Source organism: Pan paniscus, chromosome 5 (genome assembly GCF_029289425.2).
Source record: "Pan paniscus chromosome 5, NHGRI_mPanPan1-v2.0_pri, whole genome shotgun sequence".
In the NCBI taxonomy this organism is placed as follows: Eukaryota; Metazoa; Chordata; class Mammalia; order Primates; family Hominidae; genus Pan; species Pan paniscus.
In genome coordinates this window covers 161,877,447-161,897,268 of record NC_073254.2, presented here as the reverse complement: position 1 = coordinate 161,897,268, position 19,822 = coordinate 161,877,447, and the positions used below count along the sequence as shown (strand labels likewise).

The 19,822-nt window shown below is 35.9% G+C and overlaps 1 protein-coding gene across 3 annotated transcripts in view; it reads left to right on the top strand.

Annotated features, from left to right (window-relative positions):
• The window catches only part of LOC134730628 (putative uncharacterized protein encoded by LINC00269), a 556,641-nt gene that overhangs the window by 126,635 nt on the left and 410,184 nt on the right, over positions 1 to 19,822 (top strand). For all 3 annotated transcript variants that reach the window (XR_010112526.1, XM_063605492.1, XM_063605491.1), the window contains exons 2-3: positions 9,477 to 9,590; positions 19,163 to 19,250. Coding sequence is in view for 2 of the 3 variants with exons in the window: in XM_063605492.1 (XP_063461562.1) it covers positions 9,477 to 9,590; positions 19,163 to 19,250 (202 nt within the window). In the remaining variant the exon portion in view is untranslated. The remainder of the gene's footprint in view (positions 1 to 9,476; positions 9,591 to 19,162; positions 19,251 to 19,822) is intronic.

Genomic DNA, 19,822 nt, shown 5'->3' with positions numbered 1-19,822 from the left:
CTGAGGAGAGCTTTACTTCCAAGTATGTGGTCAATTTTGGAATAGGTGTGGTGTGGTGCTGAAAAAACTGTATATTCAGTTGATTTGGGGTGGAGAGTTCTGTAGATGTCTATTAGGTCCACTTGGTGCAGAGCTGAGTTCAATTCCTGGGTATCCTTGTTGACTTTCTGTCTCGTTGATCTGTCTAATGTTGACAGTGGGGTGTTAAAGTCTCCCATTATTAATGTGTGGGAGTCTAAGTCTCTTTGTAGGTCACTCAGGACTTGCTTAATGAATCTGTGTGCTCCTGTATTGGGTGCATATATATTTAGGATAGTTAGCTCCTCTTGTTCAATTGATCCCTTTACCATTATGTAATGGCCTTCTTTGTCTCTTTTGATCTTTGTTGGTTTAAAGTCTGTTTTATCAGAGACTAGGATTGCAACCCCTGCCTTTTTTTGTTTTCCATTTGCTTGGTAGATCTTCCTCCATCCTTTTATTTTCAGCCTATGTGTGTCTCTGCACATGATATGGGTTTCCTGAATACAGCACACTGATGGGTCTTGACTCTTTATCCAATTTGCCAGTCTGTGTCTTTTAATTGGAGCATTTAGTCCATTTACATTTAAAGTTAATATTGTTATGTGTGAATTTGATCCTGTCATTATGATGTTAGCTGGTGATTTTGCTCGTTAGTTGATGCAGTTTCTTCCTAGTCTTGATGGTCTTTACATTTTGGCATGATTTTGCAGCAGCTGGTACTGGTTGTTCCTTTCCATGTTTAGTGCTTCCTTCAGGAGCTCTTTTAGGGCAGGCCTGGTGGTGGCAAAATCTCTCAGCATTTGCTGGTTTGTAAAGTATTTTATTTCTCCTTCACTTATGAAGCTTAGTTTGGCTGGATATGAAATTCTGGGTTGAAAATTCTTTCCTTTAAGAATGTTGAATGTTGGCCACCACTCTCTTCTGGCTTGTAGGGTTTCTGCCGAGAGATCCGCTGTTAGTCTGATGGGCTTCCCTTTGAGGGTAACTCGACCTTTCTCTCTGGGTGCCCTTAACATTTTTTCCTTCATTTCAACTTTGGTGAATCTGACAATTACGTGTCTTGGAGTTGCTCTTCTCGAGGAGTATCTTTGTGGCTTTCTCTGTATTTCCTGAATCTGAACATTGGCCTGCCTTGCTAGATTGGGGAAGTTCTCCTGGATAATATCCTGCAGAGTGTTTTCCAACTTGGTTCCATTCTCCCCATCACTTTCAGGTACACCAATCAGACGTAGATTTGGTCTTTTCACATAGTCCCATATTTCTTGGAGGCTTTGCTCATTTCTTTTTATTCTTTTTTCTCTAAACTTCCCTTCTCGCTTCATTTCATTCATTTCATCTTCCATTGCTGATACCTTTCTTCCAGTTGATTGCATCGGCTCCTGAGGCTTCTGCATTCTTTACGTAGTTCTCGAGCCTTGGTTTTCAGCTCCATCAGCTCCTTTAAGCACTTCTCTGTATTGGTTATTCTAGTTATACATTCTTCGAAATTTTTTTCAAAGTTTTCAACTTCTTTGCCTTTGGTTTGAATGTCCTCCCATAGCTCAGAGTAATTTGATCGTCTGAAGCCTTCTTCTCTCAGCTCGTCAAAGTCATTCTCCATCCAGCTTTGTTCCGTTGCTGGTGAGGAACTGCGTTCCTTTGGAGGAGGAGAGGCGCTCTGCGTTTTTGAGTTTCCAGTTTTTCTGTTCTGTTTTTTCCCCATCTTTGTGGTTTTATCTACTTTTGGTCTTTGATGATGGTGATGTACAGATGGGTTTTTGGTGTGGATGTCCTTTTTGTTAGTTAGTTTTCCTTCTAACAGACAGGACCCTCAGCTGCAGGTCTGTTGGAATACCCTGCCCTGTGAGGTGTCAGTGTGCCCCTGCTGGGGGGTGCCTCCCAGTTAGGCTGCTCAGGGGTCAGGGGTCAGGGACCCACTTGAGGAGGCAGTCTGTCCGTTCTCAGATCTCCAGCTGTGTGCTGGGAGAACCACTGCTCTCTTCAAAGCTGTCAGACAGGGACATTTAAGTCTGCAGAGGTTACTGCTGTCTTTTTGTTTGTCTGTGCCCTGCCCCCAGAGGTGGAGCCTACAGAGGCAGGCAGGCCTCCTTGAGCTGTGGTGGGCTCCACCCAGTTGGAGCTTCCCGGCTGCTTTGTTTACCTAAGCAAGCCTGGGCAATGGCGGGCGCCCCTCCCCCAGCCTCGCTGCCGCCTTGCAGTTTGATCTGAGACTGCTGTGCTAGCAATCAGTGAGACTCCGTGGGCGTAGGACCCTCCGAGCCAGGTGCCGGATATAATCTCGTGGTGCGCCTTTTTTTAAGCCGGTCCGAAAAGCGCAATATTCGGGTGGGAGTGACCCGATTTTCCAGGTGCGTCCATCACCCCTTTCTTTGACTTGGAAAGGGAACTCCCTGACCCCTTGCACTTCCCAAGTGAGGCAATGCCTCGCCCTGCTTCGGCTCGCGCACGGTGCGCGCACCCACTGACCTGCGCCCACTGTCTGGCACTCCCTAGTGAGATGAACCCGGTACCTCAGATGGAAATGCAGAAATCACCTGTCTTCTGCGTTGCTCAGGCTGGGAGCTGTAGACCGGAGCTGTTCCTATTCGGCCATCTTGGCTCCGAGTTTCAGTTCTTTAATACTTTTTGAGAGGCCTGATGGTCCTTTCCTGAGGACGAAACTCAGATAAAACAAATGTAAGTTTCAAGCTTTAAGACCAGAAGTGTCAATTTATATGTTTATCGGGGGGAAAGAAAACAAAACAAAACAAAAAAACACGAAACAGTCTATGGGACTATTAGGTTGGTTTTAACACTTCCCCATTACCTCTCTGTCTTAATTGTGTGCTCTTCCTCCCTTGATCATTAAATTCATCCATCCCGGCCTCCTTATTGTTTCTTGAAAATGCTAGGTTGACTCACATCTCAAGGACCTTTGCGCTGTGGTTTTCTTCTTTTAAGAACACTCTCTCCCAGATATCCACATGACATTTTCCCTCATTTAAATATTTTTGCTTAAAAAGTCACCTTCTCAGTGAGACATTCTCTGATTATCCTATTTAAAATAGTTACCAGTACTGCCAAACCATGTTCCTCCTATGGCATTTTGGTCTTCATTTTTAGCTTCATTTCATTCCATTTAATCAGCATGATGTATTATACATTTTTAGATAAAATTTTTGAAGTACCGTATACATATGACAGTCAAAATCTATAAATGTACAGCTCAATGCGTACACCAAAGTGAATCAACACTTATAATCAGAACCCAGAACAATTAACAAAATATTATTACAACCCCAAAATCTTAATTATCCCCTTCTAGTCACTGCCATGCCAGCCAGCGGTAACCACTATCCTGATTTCTAATACTATAGACTAGGTTTTTTCTACCTTTAAACTCTATATAAGTGAAATAAGACATAAGATTCATATTTTCTTATTTTTGTATTCAAATATTATAGTTGTGAGATTCATTACTGTTGATGCAGTTGTACTCTGTTCAATTTCGTTGTTGTGTGGTGTTCCATTGTATAAATTCAAGACAATATATCCATTCTAATGAGCATTTGGAATTTTTCTAGTGTGGGGCCAATAATATTGCTATCAATGCTGCTGTATTTTTTTGATACTTGATCTTATATATTTGTATAAACACTACCATACGTGTATTTGATATTACATATTTCTGTTTATTATGTATATTCAGGAGTAAAATTGCTGGATTTCTAATATTCTATTTATTTGATTTGTTTATTGTCTGTTTTTCTCTTTCAAGATGTGAGTTTAATGAGTACAAAGGTTTTTGTCTATAATATCTAGAGTTGGGGTAGAGAAGACTTTCTAAGAGAAGCAAATTTGAGTTGAAATGTTAAAGTTAAGTAGATAGTTTATTATATAAGAAGGTTGGAAAAAATCTTTTCTCAAGCAGAAGAAAAAGTGTGTTGAAAAGCTTGGAGGTGGCAGAGTATATGCATTTGAGAAAATGAAAGACGTGTGTGGTGTTTAGGGAGTGAGGAGGTCAAAAAATGAGAGCATATTTTAGAAGATTCTAAAGGCTTTTATCAAGTCTTAAAATATTCTCACAGTTTTACTCATTATATTTAAACTAGTGGAAATGTGTTGCTTATAGGATAACTCATAATCGTATTTTCATTTGAAACAAAAGCCGTGGCACAGAAGTGGGGTTATAAGTGGGGAGATAGAAACTGACTAGGAGGATTTTTAGCAGGGTTAGTAAAAAAAACAATCAAGGTTGAAGAGAAAAGATGTTTCAAAAGGTATTTAGTATTTAAACTGTTAATTAATTGATCATGGTGGCTGAGATATTTTTCTAGGATGCTTTAGGCTTTTTTTTGGGGGGAAAAAACAGATTAAGATGTATTTAAGACATTCAAGGGAAGATGCAGATGTATGTATATCTCCAAGGAAGAGTATCAGCTGAAGATGTAACATTGGGTGTTATTTGTAATATAGTAAATAAATATGATATCTTATTTGAAGATGCCTAATACCCAAGATCAAGTTTGGAGAATTTTCAATATCTGTATTGTGTCTAGGGGAACACAGGCCAGCACATGTGCCTAAGAAAAAAAAAACGTCCAGAGATGTGGAAGAACAGCTAGGTAAATATAGAAAGGGAGTGTTCCAAGGGAGGAAACTCAGTGACTAACACCATTATCATCACACACTTACCACTATCTGACATTATTTTTGTCCATTTGTTTGATGTTCATTGTCAGTCTCCCACTTACTAGAATGTAAGCTCCATGAGAATAGGCACTTGCTGCTTCTGTTCACTTCTGCATTCTTAGTGCCTAGTACAGTGGTAGGTACTCACAAGTATTTGTTAAATTAATGTCAATGAAACAGTTTTCTTATTATGAAATTTCATATTTTATTATTTTTGTATTCAAATATTATACTTGTAAGATTCACTACTATTGATGCAGTTGTACTCTGTTCTATTTCATTGTTGTATGGTGTTCCATTGTATAAATTCACTACAATGTATCCATTATATCTACCTTTTTATATAATAAACTATCTACTAAACTTTAACATTTCAGCTCAAATTTGCTTCTCTAAGAAAGTCTTCTCTACCCCAACCCTAGATATTACAGACAAAAACCTTTGTGCTCATGTCCATTCAATTTAGCGATATGGTTGTTTCAGTGACATTTTCAAGAACTGTGCACTAGTTGGCTCTGGCTGTGAGAATAAAATACCGCAGGGTGTGTGGCTTAAACAACAGAAATTTATATTCTCATAATTTTGGCCATAGAAATCCCAGATCAAGATGCCAACAGATTCAATTTCTGGTGTGGCCCTTCTTCTGAGCAGGCAGACAGCCACTTTTTTATTGTGTCCTCACGTGGTGTTTCTTCTGTGTTTGCATGTATGGAGTGAGAGAGGGAGCCCTCCTGTGTCTCTTCTAGCAACATGAATCCTATTATATCAGGGTTCTACCCTTACGACTTTATTTAACCTTAATTACTTCTTTAGGAACACCGTCTCCAAACAGAGCCACACTGAGGATTAGAGCTTCCATATAGGAATTTGGTGGAGACACAAACTTTCATTCCATAACTAGCTGTGTAATAGAGAAGTGGAAACTCAGTTGGGCAGAGTTGGAGTGAATGGTGGGTCAGGAAGTGAAGTTAACGACTTTCCTGATGAGAAGTTTGCCTGAGAAGGCATAGAGGAGGAAAAGCAACTGTTGGGAGATGTAGATTGGAGGTGGATTTTTGTTCTGTTTGTTTATTTGTTTATTTTATTTATCTAGTAGGAAACATGAGATAAAGATAGCAAAAGAGAGCAAGGACAATAAATAGCATGTGTTTTCTGAGAAGGCTGAGGGGAAGAGATTCAGAGCACAGAGTGCTTGGCTTTAGGTACGAAGACGTGTGTTTTGTAACAATTAAAATGCAGGAGAAATTGGGTGCAGATACATTGAGGTTTAGAGGTCGAAAGAGTAAGACTTCCCATCTGATATTTCCATTCTTCCTCTATGGAGGAGAAGGCCTGGGCTTCACCCAAGTGTTAAGTGTTACAGATTCAATCGTGAGAGAAGGGTTTAATCAAGGAAACATATTAACTTCATAGGAAAACTGGTTTCAAGTGCATGCAATTATGCACTAAAGATGATCTCAATGTGATGCTCCTTTATGTGATTTATTCTCAAGGTATCCAGCTTGGCGAGTAGAGATAAGAGAAAATAGATGGTTTCTACAGAGATGTTACTTGTGGATTTGTTTTCTAGTTCTTATATGTTGTATTTTGTTTTGAGACAGGTTCAGAAAAGAGAGAAACAACTTAATTAGGAAATTAGAGTAGCAGTTAAATATGTCTATAGGGCTCATATAGTTTCTGGGACTTAAAAAAGTATCCAGGGTATTAAAAATATCTAGGAAAGAATTTTGCCTTATGTTTCAAAGAGCATAGAAAAGACTAGCTGCATTTTAAAATGTCTTCTCTGTTATTAGCTCATAGCATCCCATCCTTTCCCTTCATAATAATTAGTACTAATTGCAATATATATATATTTATTTGTGTATTTATTTGTTCAATGTTTGTATCTTTTAGTAGAACATGAATCCATAATTGTAGGGATCTGTCCCTCTTATACTGTTGGTGCTCAAGGATATTTATTATGTTGAATGTATGGAGCTCATATGATAATTTCCTCCTGAATATTAGCATAAAGTTTCTGTTCAAGTCCAGAATTTCTTCTTGTTATGTGCTAATTGTTTTCAAATTGGTGTTTAATGAAAAGAGAGTAGGCTTTGGAGTCTGAGTAATCTTATGTAAGTTGCACAGTCTCAGTTTTCTTATTTGTAGAAACGATGCATCAGAAAAGAAAAGGTTGCTATCTAGAGAAGAAATAACAATTGAAGTCACACTACATTTCATGGATGATGGATAATTTAATCTAAAATAACGAGGTTATAAGAGATTAGCTCTATGTAGTCTTAGGGAAAAAAAGTTGAGAAAAAAAGAATTTAATTCTGCATAATAAAGAACTAAGAAATGGTGAGCAATATGTTAGTTCCCAGTAGAGTTGTTTTGGGGAGGCTCAGAAAGACATTTGGCTGGAAGAAATGGAGTCTTGGAATTCTGGTGTCAGACTAGGGCTGTGGAACCTCATAGCTGGTTAAAAACTCCCTTATGGAAGTGATAAAAATAATAAATGATGTGTAATATTTGATTTTAAATAGTTGCTGATGTGTTTTGTAATTTATCTTCCTCATCCAGAGACCTTGATAAGTTTGTTACCAATAGCTTGTGTGTGATTTACTGCCTTAGGTAACTCAGATGAAAAGGTCATGATTTCCTATGGAGCAATATGATGTTGTGAGATGACAGTAGTCACAAGACTGGTGGAGAGACAGCCAGAGTAATACACAAAATTCTAACCAAGAGATTATCACATCAGCTGAATACCGGAATCCAAATACATATTGAGGCCTCTTCAGTTTTCACAATTAGGAGGATGGGATAGGCTCATATTGTTTTACTTGACTACTTAAAGAATAATCCATGTCAGAATGTTTTAGGTTACATGGAATTCATAACATCTACATTGTAGGATTCGTTGCCAGGAATAATAGATAATGCCAGCACAACTGTTAGCACGTGCAGCAATTTTGTGCAGATTAGCAAAAAAAAAAAGCATCCTCTTTTGGTGGATTAATTAGAAAAAGGTACCACTTTGGGATAGATGCATCCTGCTGTAAAGAGCATAACCCTAGCTAGACTATGTAGGTTTCCCTGCCTTTGTGGCTGGTCACTTGTGAACAGTCCCAAAACTGCACAATCTTAGCATGGTAGCCTTTGGATAATGTAAATGCCAGGTATAGAGTAGACACACAACAGAAATGGTAACAACTAAAATTACTCTGGATTACATTAGACCGTGATTTAATGCTTATTTCTGGAAATAATAACTGATATGCTGACTATAAATGATTTTCCATTTTTTCCTGCAATAAATCTAAGTTCAAGTATGTGTATGTGTGTGTACTTACTTGTGTATGTATGTGTGTGTGTATCTATGCATGTGTGTGTATCTTTGCATGCACGTGTGTGTAAGCCTGGTTACAAAGTAGATTCATTGTATTTCTTTGAACTTGCTGATATAAAATACATGTAGAATAGACACTTTGACTCATCTCCACTAACTTCTGCAAATACAAATGCATTCTACATTGGTAATAGATGTTTTAATAGAGTTCTTTTAGAGAAGAACTCACAAAGTATTTCAATTTAGTTCTAATTATCACTCTAGGATAGCTTTTCTTCTCTCACTACAATCTGAGCTATAAAGACAGCTCAGACTTCTGGAATTGGGGTGACCGTGAGATCAGGCTTTGAGCTTTGAATGTTTTGTTACAAGCCAACCTCCTGCAGATCTCTCTGCAGTGCTATATTGACTTTTGTGAATAGATCCTCAGATGCAGTTTTGACTTTTGTGCTTCTGTGACCTTGGAGCACACCTGGAGAGGTGCAGCCACGCACTTTTTTTTTTTTTGTCTTGCACCTCTCTACCCGAAATCCACATGTTCTTACTGGTCTATAGTTAACTATCTTAGACATAATGTGGCTACATAAATCCTGTATAGAACTAAGGGTGTTTTAAGTGAAATATTACATGATTTGACATTATGCTTTCCAATTTCTTCTTCTAGAATTTATTTACAATTCTCCTAATTACTTGGTAAACTGAAATTTTTCAGAGTAAAGAATTAAAACAGCTTTCTTAATAGATAGTGCTATAGACTGCATGTTTGTATTCCCCACCCAAAATTCATATGTTGTAGCCTAATCCCCATTGTGGTGGTTTTAAGAGGTGGGGCCTGTGGGAGGTGATCAGGTCGTGAGAGTGGCACCTTCATGAATAGGATTAGTGCCTTTATACAAAGAAATATGAGAAAAATTATTTCTGTCTTGGCCACATGAGTATATGTTAAAAAGGATGCTGTCTACAAGCCAGGAAGCAGGCCCTCACCAGATATAGACTCTTCTGGAGCCTAGACTTGGGACTTCCCTGCTTCCAAATGTGTGAGAAATAAATGTCTCTTGTTTAAGCCACCAAGACTATAGTATTTTTATTATAGTGGCCTGTCCTGTCAAAGATGGATAGCATCAGGCATTATTTATGTTTAACCTTCTTGGGAAGGACATAGATTTAGAAAATGAGTTTTGTAGTCAGTTTTGATGGGAAATATGCTTCTGGCTACATATAAATATGCGTCTAAATTCATCTAAATTCTCATCCTGTAAGGTAGTAGAAATGACATTTGTTAATTTAACTTGAATAGTAAATAATGGAATCACAGCATTTAAAAACATTAAAAACAAAGCTGATGACAACATTACACAGTTCAAACAAGATAAACAGGTTCTTTGTACATAATAATATGGTGTTATTGCAATTGTTTACCCAGCATTGATTTCCTTTTTATTCTTTCTAACAGAATGCTAACTGGGTTCATGTATCTATCTCTCTCCCACACCATCTATGCCTCAGAGAAATCTTCACAAACTCAGCTTCAAGGATGGGTCAGAGCCTTGGAAACTGCATCTGCCTGGTCAGTGATCAGCTCAAGTATAAGCTTGTGATCCAATGTTGTCCAGTGAAATGTGAGATTAGTTTTGCTTTTAGGAATGTTTTGCTCAGGCCTTAAGTCAGTGAACCCAGCTCTCTCCCTGTGGCTAAATATGAGCAAGGAGATATAAAGTTACTGGCAGCCATTGTACAATCTCATTTACCCCTGAATCAAAAAACCGAAGTCCGACCTACCTCTGGATTTGCTCTCAAGTGAGCTAATGTGTTTTCTCATTGTTAATCAAGTTCAGTTCACTGGGATAAACACTAAAGGAATGATAGTAAAAACATTGTCACCCAAATCTATGCAGAGATAAAAACTGATAAACATTATGAAAGCAAAACAAAGCAAAACTAGATTTGGGGAGGGAATTTAGAATGGGCATTAGAGAAGGCCTTTTCGTAGAGATCACATTTAAGTCGAGATCCAAAGTATAATTTTGCTAGGTGAAGAGCTGGGGAATGAACATTTCATGCAAAGACTGTAAGGTGGAAAATTTGGTGACACTTTTGAGGAACTTAAGAACACTTACCATGCTATCATTAAGGGTAAGGAGCAGGCAGGGCAACAGGAAATTGGTATAAAATCAGGCTAGGGATATAAGCAGTAGACAGATATGACAGGTCATTTAGGCATCCTAAAAAATTTTGGAGAAATAATAAATTCAATCAAATATTAAAATATTTTGTAAGTTTAATTGCGTATAGCTCTTTCAAGTTGTCCCTGGACCCATATTAATAACCACAACAAGGGGAGGGTGTTGGAAGGCAAGTGTGTGAACAAGCAAGGTGTACATCCCACTTGGTTCCACTGTCCTTCCATTTTCTTTCTTTGTTGCTGGAGATACAATGACCACATATTTTGCTGTGAGTTTTATTTCTTTTATTTCCAATTTAATTAATTCAATTCTGAAATATGAGAAAAAATTTACACTGCCCAGTTTTTGGTTAACCTAAATGAAGAGTTCTGTTCAATTTCTGTGGGTTGGTTGAATAAAGATAACAAATATTTATGCTCACTTACAAGCTTGTATGTATCTTTCTTTTTATTATAGGCATGGGAAGGCATTTAGTTTGTGGCTTACTAAGATACCATACATATATAACTCTTGAATAAAAACCCAGAAGAACAAGTAACTCAGAAGAGTGAACCTGCCTGCTGGTCCTTCTTTATCCTTGCACTCATGAGTCTATCATGAGTATGACAGAATCTCAATAATCTCAATAATCTCATACTGGTAGGAAAACAGAGAAGCAGAACTTATCAAGACTGGACCTAGAAAATCTTATGAGGTAGGAGGTGGGACACAACTCTGCAGGCAGGGCTTAGACACCTGACCAAATTGAGGACTATCTAAAATGGGGAAGGGGTGGAAGCAGCTTTCCATAAGATATGCCCACTGGTGTGCCATGTCAGTTTACCATTGCCATGGCAACACCCGGAAGTTACTGCCCCTTTCCGTGGCAACAATCAGGAAATTTCTGTATAATCTGCCCCTTAGTTTGCATGTACCTAAAAGTGGGTATAAATATGACAGCAGAACTGCCTTTCAGCTGCTACTCTGGACACACTGCCAATCGGGTATCCCTGCTTTTCAAGGAACAGTGCCTCTGCTGCTGTTGCTGTACATGGCTGCTTCAATTAAAGTTGCTATCTGACACCACCAGCTTGCCATTGAATTCTTTCCTGGGTGAAGTCAAAAACCCTCCCAGGATAAGCCCCAAGTTTTGGGCTTGCCTGCCCTGTGTCACTTGTACAGGTGAATGGCTCTTCCTTGAGTGAGATGGCTAGTAGGAGTCTATAGGGTCCACTGAAGAATAATATTTGATCTTCGTGTGACAATTGAAATATAAAAAGTCTGTATCTGAGATACAGTTGTCAGATTTTTCAGGGAGGAAACACTCAAAATTAAGTAGAGAAGAATTTTATACTTTAGTAAGAACCATATGGATTATGGGAATAGAGCTCCCCCTCCTAAGCCCTTGCCAAAAATAAAAATAAAAATAAAAATAAAGCAAAGGTATTGTCAAAGGCTAAAAAGAATAAAAAATAGGTTGAGAATCAGCCAAGACTTTAAATCTAGTGGTAGAAATGGAAAGATGGTGAAACTCTTTGGAAGATGGCCAATTAAAAATACAACAGGAACCAGTTGTAATATTTTACTGTTTTTTTGATTAACAAGTTAAATAAAATACATGTTCAAAAATGTAGCTATTAACAACACAACTGCAATGATAACAAAAACTACTAAAGCTGTTATTGCTACCATTTATTTATGCTAGGCACACTGTATAAGTATTATCTCTCTCACAATAGAGCTACGCCTGTCAGGTAGATGAGTAAGTAGTTAGCCATTATTCATTGGAGGGGAAAGAAATCTAAAGTAAATTATTCTTTGAGGAATGTCCCTTATTACCTTACTGTGATCAAATTCACATACTTTAAATATGTTATATATCTGCCTTTTTTACTTGCAAGGCAAAAGAATTGAAAGTTTAACTGTGTTTCTATATATCATAAATAATAACTCCTAGAACTTGTCCCACAAATTCCAAATACTGAATTAACCTGAAGGAATTATCACTGCTGTGGACCACAGGCCCTGTGTTGTTGAGTACAAAGTGTTTGATAGGGATTTCATACAGCTTGACAAAATTCATTCATTACCAACTGACTAAGGGTCACTAGGCACAAAGAAATTAAGGAATTTCCTCAATATCATAATTGGGGGATACCAACAATGATTACATATTTATAAAGGGTATTGGAAGAAAAATGAGAAAAACATAAACAGTATTTTAGATAGTAATGAGTACTCAAAATCTGTTAATTAGTTGTTAAAAATGAATTTCCCAAACTTAAAATCTTTTTAAACAAACAGTTCATTTATAAAGGGTATTTAAGAAAAATGAAATTATTCACAAAGCAGGGATGCAACCTGAATCCAATAAACTGAATAAATTGCTGGCACCTGAATCCATGACCAAGCTGTTTCTCATTTATGGTTTCTGTTTTTCTTGGCCTCCCTTTCTATTCTGGCAAAATGTGGTGTTGACATTATAATTGCAGATGAAGCTAATAATAACATGTTTTGCAGAAGCTGTTTCTAGCAAGGTGTGAAATCCCACATTGGTCTACCTTGTTAGAGACAGTGAAAGCCAAAAATAATCAATATGACATGAAAGATAACTGCATTTCCTTTCAAATTTGCATAATGTTAGGGGAAAAGAGTCAAACTCATTTTCACATGTTTTCTGGTTGGGAAAATATATATCAAGACTTTTTGACTGAATTATATAGCGATAGTGCATAACTTAATTCTGTTTTGAATAGAGGACTTTGCTCTTCTTTGGGCTCAGCAGAATACTCTAGTTGGTTAGGTTGGCTTCAGAAATATATTCAGCAACTGACTTGTGGATGGTTGTAAATAATTTAATACAAGGCATCCACTAGTTTTATAAATTACTTAAGTGCCCTTAACATGGATGGGTGGGCATACAGTAGATGTTAAAGAATAAGTACTTGTTGAAAGAATTAAGACAACTTGCATAAAATTGAGATTGTTTATTTATTTACATGTATTCATTTATTTATTTAATGATGCCGACAGGCTAAAAAGCCATCTGTGAATTAGGGCACAAAGATGCTAGTGAATTTTATAACATAAAGATAGAATCCTGTTTTGTTAATTCACCTCTGTCCATAAAACTTATGTCGTTTAACCTGGAAAAGATGATTTATTTCATGCCAAAAGTAGATTCATTCTAGTAATGTAACAACATTAGGATACCGTCGAGGCTTCTTTACTTCATATTCAGTTATAATCTTTTAATAATTAAGAGCAGGCACTCCCTAATATAATAATAAAATTTTACATTTGTATAGTACATGACTCTACAGGTATACTTACTATTTTAATTTTAGTATTATCAGGAACAATTGGCACAGAAAGACCCTTTGACATACTTAGTTTTAAAGAAATAGACAATTTCCTGTCATTGCTAATTTCCCATTGTAAATCCTTGGGTACAGGTGCCTGTATAACCTGGAGCCCTTTGCTTGTGCATTTATCCTCTGGAATGAACTCTCCCTCTCTCTATTCTGTATGTGACCCAGAAGATAAATGCAAAACTGCTTAATTAGGAAAAAGCCTACGGTAGTTGCTAATTCTTTCTTTTTAATAACACTATTTATGGTGTGATAGTCTTTCTGAAAACCTCTTTAAATGTTATTACAGTTTTTTTTTTTTTTTTTTAAGATGGAGTTTTGCTCTGTCCAGTCTCTCTCTGCCCAGGCTGGAGTGCAATGGTGCAATCTCGGCTCACTGCAACCTCCCCCTCCTGGGTTGAAGCAATTCTCCTGCCTCAGCCTCCCAAGTAGCTGGGATTACAGGCATGCACCACCATGCCTGGATAATTTTTTGTATTTAGTAGAGATGGGGTTTCACCATGTTGGCCCTGCTGGTCTTGAATTTGTGACCTCAGGTGATCCACCTGCCTCAGCCTCCCAAATTGCTGAGATTACAGGCGTGAGCCACCATGCTCAGCCCTGTTATTATATTCTTAAATTTGTATCTTCTGCACTTCATATTGTGCTAGGTTTAAATTTTACTTTAAAATTTTCCTTGGAAAGATACCTATGTATTTGATTATAGAATAATTTTCAGAACAGATTGTTGTCTGACACTAAATAAAATGAACTGTAAGAAGATCATATTTGAAATCCTGTGTTTAGAGCTTAGTACAAATTCAGAAAAACATATTTTAGTTTCATATGAAAAAGAAAAAGATACAGGAATCCTTGATTTATTTTATGCTTCGTTTTGTGTGAATAGTGTAATTGTGTTGTCAATAGTGCTAATATGATCTTAGGTTACATTTGTAGAAGTGGGATGTTTAGAAAAAGTCCAAGGTTTATTGGTTATTCCATACCTCAGATACTGAAGCAGCACAGTACATACTTTATAAAAACACTTTGAAATCACATTGCCCAAGTGTGGCTTTTGGCTTCTGCCCATACTAGTTATGCAAACTTTGATAGGTTACTTAGCAAAAATCCTTAAGACCCAGTTTTCTCATTTTTGAAGTTTAGATGATGTAATAATACTTTCTTTAGAGTGATGTTTAAGAATTAAATGAGATATTTATTGGTATGTTTATTCATTAATTTATAAGTATTAACATAGCAAGTAAAAGAGTCTCTTACTTTTTTTTAATGGCCTATGAAAAAAAACCTATTCCCTGAAACAGACACCTTATATAATCAATTTATTAATGGAATGCATTCTGTACAGTATCTTCAATGAAACTTGACTTTTCACTGTAGCCATATCTGTGAGGTTGACTGGTTTTCTACATTCTGTAAGTCCTGTGGCATAGAATTCTCATTAAGTGCTGTCCTTACCATTTAACCCTCATTGAAAAACTCTCCCGTATCTGAGAGTTTTGCATTCTTGCTATACTACCTTATACCTATTGTTCTGCAGTTATATAACCTCTTAATAATGACATTCTCATCCTTTGAATAAGGATTCTCAGTCACATGACTGAAATCTTTCTTTTGAATCTGTCTCTTAATAGTTGAATAGCCTGTGAAATGTAATGTAAGTTCATATTTTATTCTAAAGTTATTAGTCTATTTTCATTTTAAGGATATTCTTTCATTTTCTTATTTGTTGCAACAAAGATAAATACAATATAAAGTAAACCTATTTAGTATACTGAGAATATTGTTTTGGTCAAAAAATTCAAAAATAATTGACTATCTTCATCAAATAGTCTATGATAATCTACATATAAACAAGATTGAGAGCCAGATTTATGCACTGTTCATTCATAAGTTTTCCATTTAATATTTCCTTTCTTATCTGCAGGATTTAATGCCCTTACGGCAATATATTACTTGCTAATCGCAATATGTCCAGTCAAATATGAAATTACTTTGTTCATATTTCTTTTACATTAATATACTTAAAATTTTAGATGTATGCTTTCAGGTAAAATTGTAAAACTTTAAATAAATGCTTTTATAATTCTACTGTGAACAGGTTTAATAGGCAATAATATTGCATTTTTATATTATAAAAAGTTGAACTATTTGTTTTAATACAAATGGAGTTCACATACTGAGAAATACAGAACTTAGGAAACACAATATAAGATATACAAAATAGAACTGAAAGACCATAAGCAAAATTAAGGTCTGACAATGTATAAAAATTTAATTCCAAAATGATTGAGATTTCCAGACTTAGAAACTTAATTACTCCTTGCATGTTTTATATGAGTCTGATTTTTTTATACAAGCAACTAAGACACTTGCCTTTTGGGTTTCATGTGCTAACTTTATTCCTCTATCCATTTTTTACCACTTTGAAATATCTTAAGAATTAGAATATCTAAGTCATTTAAATGTAAAACCCAAAACTACAAAACTCTAGAAGAAAACCTAGGCAGTACCATTCAGGACATAGGCATGGGCAAAATCTTTATGAGGAAAATGCCACATGAGATCTAGTTAAACTAAAGAGCTTCTGCACAGCAAAAGAAACTATCATCAAAGTGAACAGGCAATCTATAGAATGGGAGAAAATGTTTGCAATCTACCCATCTTACAAAGGTCTAATATCCACAATTTACAAGGAACTTAAACAAATTTACAAGAAAAAACAACCCCATCAAAAAGTGTGCAAAGGATATGAACAGACACTTCTCAAAAGAAGACATTTATGCAGTTAACAAACATATGAAAACAAGCTTAACATCATTGATCATCAGATAAATGCAAATCAAAAACACAAAGAGATACCATCTCATGCCAGTCATAATGGTGATTACTAAAAGTCAAGAAATAATAGATGCTGGTGAGGCTGTGGAGAAATAGGAATGATTTTACACTTTTGATGAGAATGTAAATTAGTTCAACCATTGTGGAAGACAGTGTGGTGATTCCTCAAGGATCTAGAGCCAGAAATACCATTTGACCCAGCAATCCCATTACTGGGTATATACCCAAAGGTATAGAAATCATTCTACTTTAAAGACACATGCACATATATGCTTATTGCAACACTATTTACAATAACAAAAAGCATTGAATCAACCCAAATGCCCATCAATGCTAGGCTGGATAAAGAAAATGTGGTACATATATACCATGGAATACTATGCAGCCATAAAAAGGAATGAGATCATGTCTTTTGCAGGGACATGCATGAAGTTGGAAACCATCATCCTCAGCAAACTAACACAGGAACAGAAAAACCAAACACCACATGTTCTCACTCATAAGTGGGAGTTGAACAATGATAACACATGGACCAGGGAGGGAAACAACACACACCGGGACCCGTCGGGGACTGGGGGGCAAGGCGAGGGATAGCATTAGGACAGATACCTAATGCATGTGGGGCTTAAAACCTAGATTATGGTTGATAAGTGCAGCAAACCACAATAGACTCTACAGATATTAAAATGATTTTAAAGTAATTAATAACTTATAAATGTGGCAACATGAATCAAACGGACAATTCTTTGAAAGGCACAATCTATCATGGTTCACTCAAGAAGAATAGGTAACCTAGGCCAAGCACGGTGGCTCATGTCTGTAATTCCAGCACTTTGGGAGGCCAAGGTGGGCAGAGCACTTGAGGTCAGTAGTTTGAGACCAGCTCAGCCAACATGGTGAAACCCCATCTCTACTAAAAATACAAAAAAAAAAAAAAAAAAAATTAGCCGGGCTTGGTGGCGGATACCTGTAATCACAGTTACTCAGGAGACTGAGGCAGGAGAATCTCTTGAACCCGAAAGACAGAGGTTGCAGTGAACACTCCAGCCTGGGTGACAGAGAGAGACTCTGTCTCAAAAAAAAAAGGAGTATGTAACCTAATATTATATCTCAAATATTATAGTATATCTCAAATATTATAGTATATAATTACATATATATGTTATGTATATATTATGTATTCATAAAGGTGAATACATACATGCCATTATATACCATTAGATAGTATTTTGTAGTATATGTTACTGCTATAAGTATGTATGTTAAAGTAATTAAATTTGTAGTCAAATACCTTCCCACAAAGAAAATTACTAGGAAATTCCTACTAACATTTCAGTACAAAATAATAATTCTACACCAATTTTTCCAGTGACTGAAGAGAATACTTTCCAACTGACTGTATAAGGTCTAAATTACCCTCATATTAAACAGACAGACATTAAAAGGAAAAGTACAAGTCAATATATGTCACAAATATGTATGCCAAAATTAAAAAATATATGGTAAATTCAATGAAATAATACAGAAGAAAGATAATTATGACCAAAGCATATAAAATCAATCTGTATAATTAATCATATTAACAAACTCAAGAACGAAAAAAAGTAAAATTATGTGATTAACATAATAGAAACAGAAAAATTAATTGATAAAATCCAAGATACATTTCTGTTATAAACTCTCAGCAAAATATAAATATAATGAAATTTTCTAGACATGATAGAACTGATAAAAGATGTTTATGAAAAACATAGTTAACATCACACATATTGGTGAAAGTCTGAAAACTTTCCCCTTAAGATCAGGAAAAAGAGAGGACTATGTGCTTTCACTACTTCTATTCAACTTTGTACTGAAGGTTCTAGCCAGTAAAATAAGGAAGAAAAAAATAAAAAAAACAGAAGGTATGCAGATAGGAAAGGAAGGAATAAAGCTGTCTTTATCCAGAGACGACATGATTGCCTATATATCTGATGACATCTGCAAACAAAATTTACTGGGATTAATAAGTGAGTTTAGCAAGGTGATTTATGGTTCAGAATATTCAATCTTATTAAGATGTCAGTTTGCCCTAAAATGATCTACAGATTAAACACAACCCCAGTGAAAATCCTACATTGTGTTTTTATAGAAATGGACAATTTGATTCTGAAACTCATTGAAAATGCTATGGCAGCCAAAGAAGTTTGAAAATGAAAAACAAAATTGAGTGATTAATACCACCTCTAAATAAGAAAAGAAGAAATATAGTAAATTCAGCCCTGTCCCAGGAGCCTGTGTTTAAGTTTGACTTTAATTTCCCATCTGTTTTTTATTGTTTATTACTCAAAGTCCTCAGGTAGTTGCTTTTTGAATTCTATCTAGAGGTGTAATCAGTAGAAGATATAGAATGTACTAATTAGTTTATAATATCTAGGCTTTACTAGCCTTCCTTAAAATTTTTGTAAAAATAACCAACTTCTGATATTTTTGGTCCTCTCCTTTGTAGGTTTGTTTTACATTTTATTAAGTTGTTTTCATGTTTATTATTCATTTTCTTATTCTTTCTTTGAATTTAATGTCTACGTGATGTTTTGATGCTAACAAAAGTTCTAGATGTCAAAATTTAATAGGACAAATCAAGTCCTTTAATCTAGCAGCACACAACTTGAACAAAGTCTATGAATTTATTTTTCCATCATCGTCCTTCTAATAAAAGACACACCTTTAGTCCTTATTTCCAGAAATTCTTCTCATTTTGTTTTCTTTTGTTTTGGTCATTGTGTTAGGCTGTCATTTTCTGCAAGTGCTGGTGTAATTTCAAGATTTGCTTGCCAAATGCATTATAGCATACTGGACAAAAACAAGGACTGCTGGGTAAGTTAGACTTGGATTTAAATTTGTAATGTATCACATACTGTATCAGCTGTATGGATTTGAAAATAATCTCTTACCCTTTCTTTGAGTTCTTTATCTATAAAATTGTGGTAGTAATATCTAACGGATATGGTATGTAAGGTTTCTAGCATGTGCCTAGCATGTGGTAAGCATTCAGCTAAAAGTAGCTGTTTATTAACCTTAAGCCAGTGAATGCTTTTAATTGATGACCTACTTATTCTGGTGGTTTATAATATTAAATGATTTTTATTTTCTAAAGTTTTTTACATTATTGATTTTAATCTTGTGTAACATCTGATTGGAAAAATTAGAGGAAAACACTAGTCAGATGTACAAGTTGGTATTCTACTACGTGGAGAAATAATATATGCTCTCCCAATGAACAAGACATGCAGTGAAGAAAGAAACTGGCATTTGGTAACTTCCTTGAAAGGTCCCATGTAGAGAAAGAATATTGCTGGATATCTTAGTCCTGCCTAGGTTGTGAAGCCAAATATGCCTCCCCTGTTATTATTTAATGGACCTGATTCACTAGATGCTTCTCCGCATGG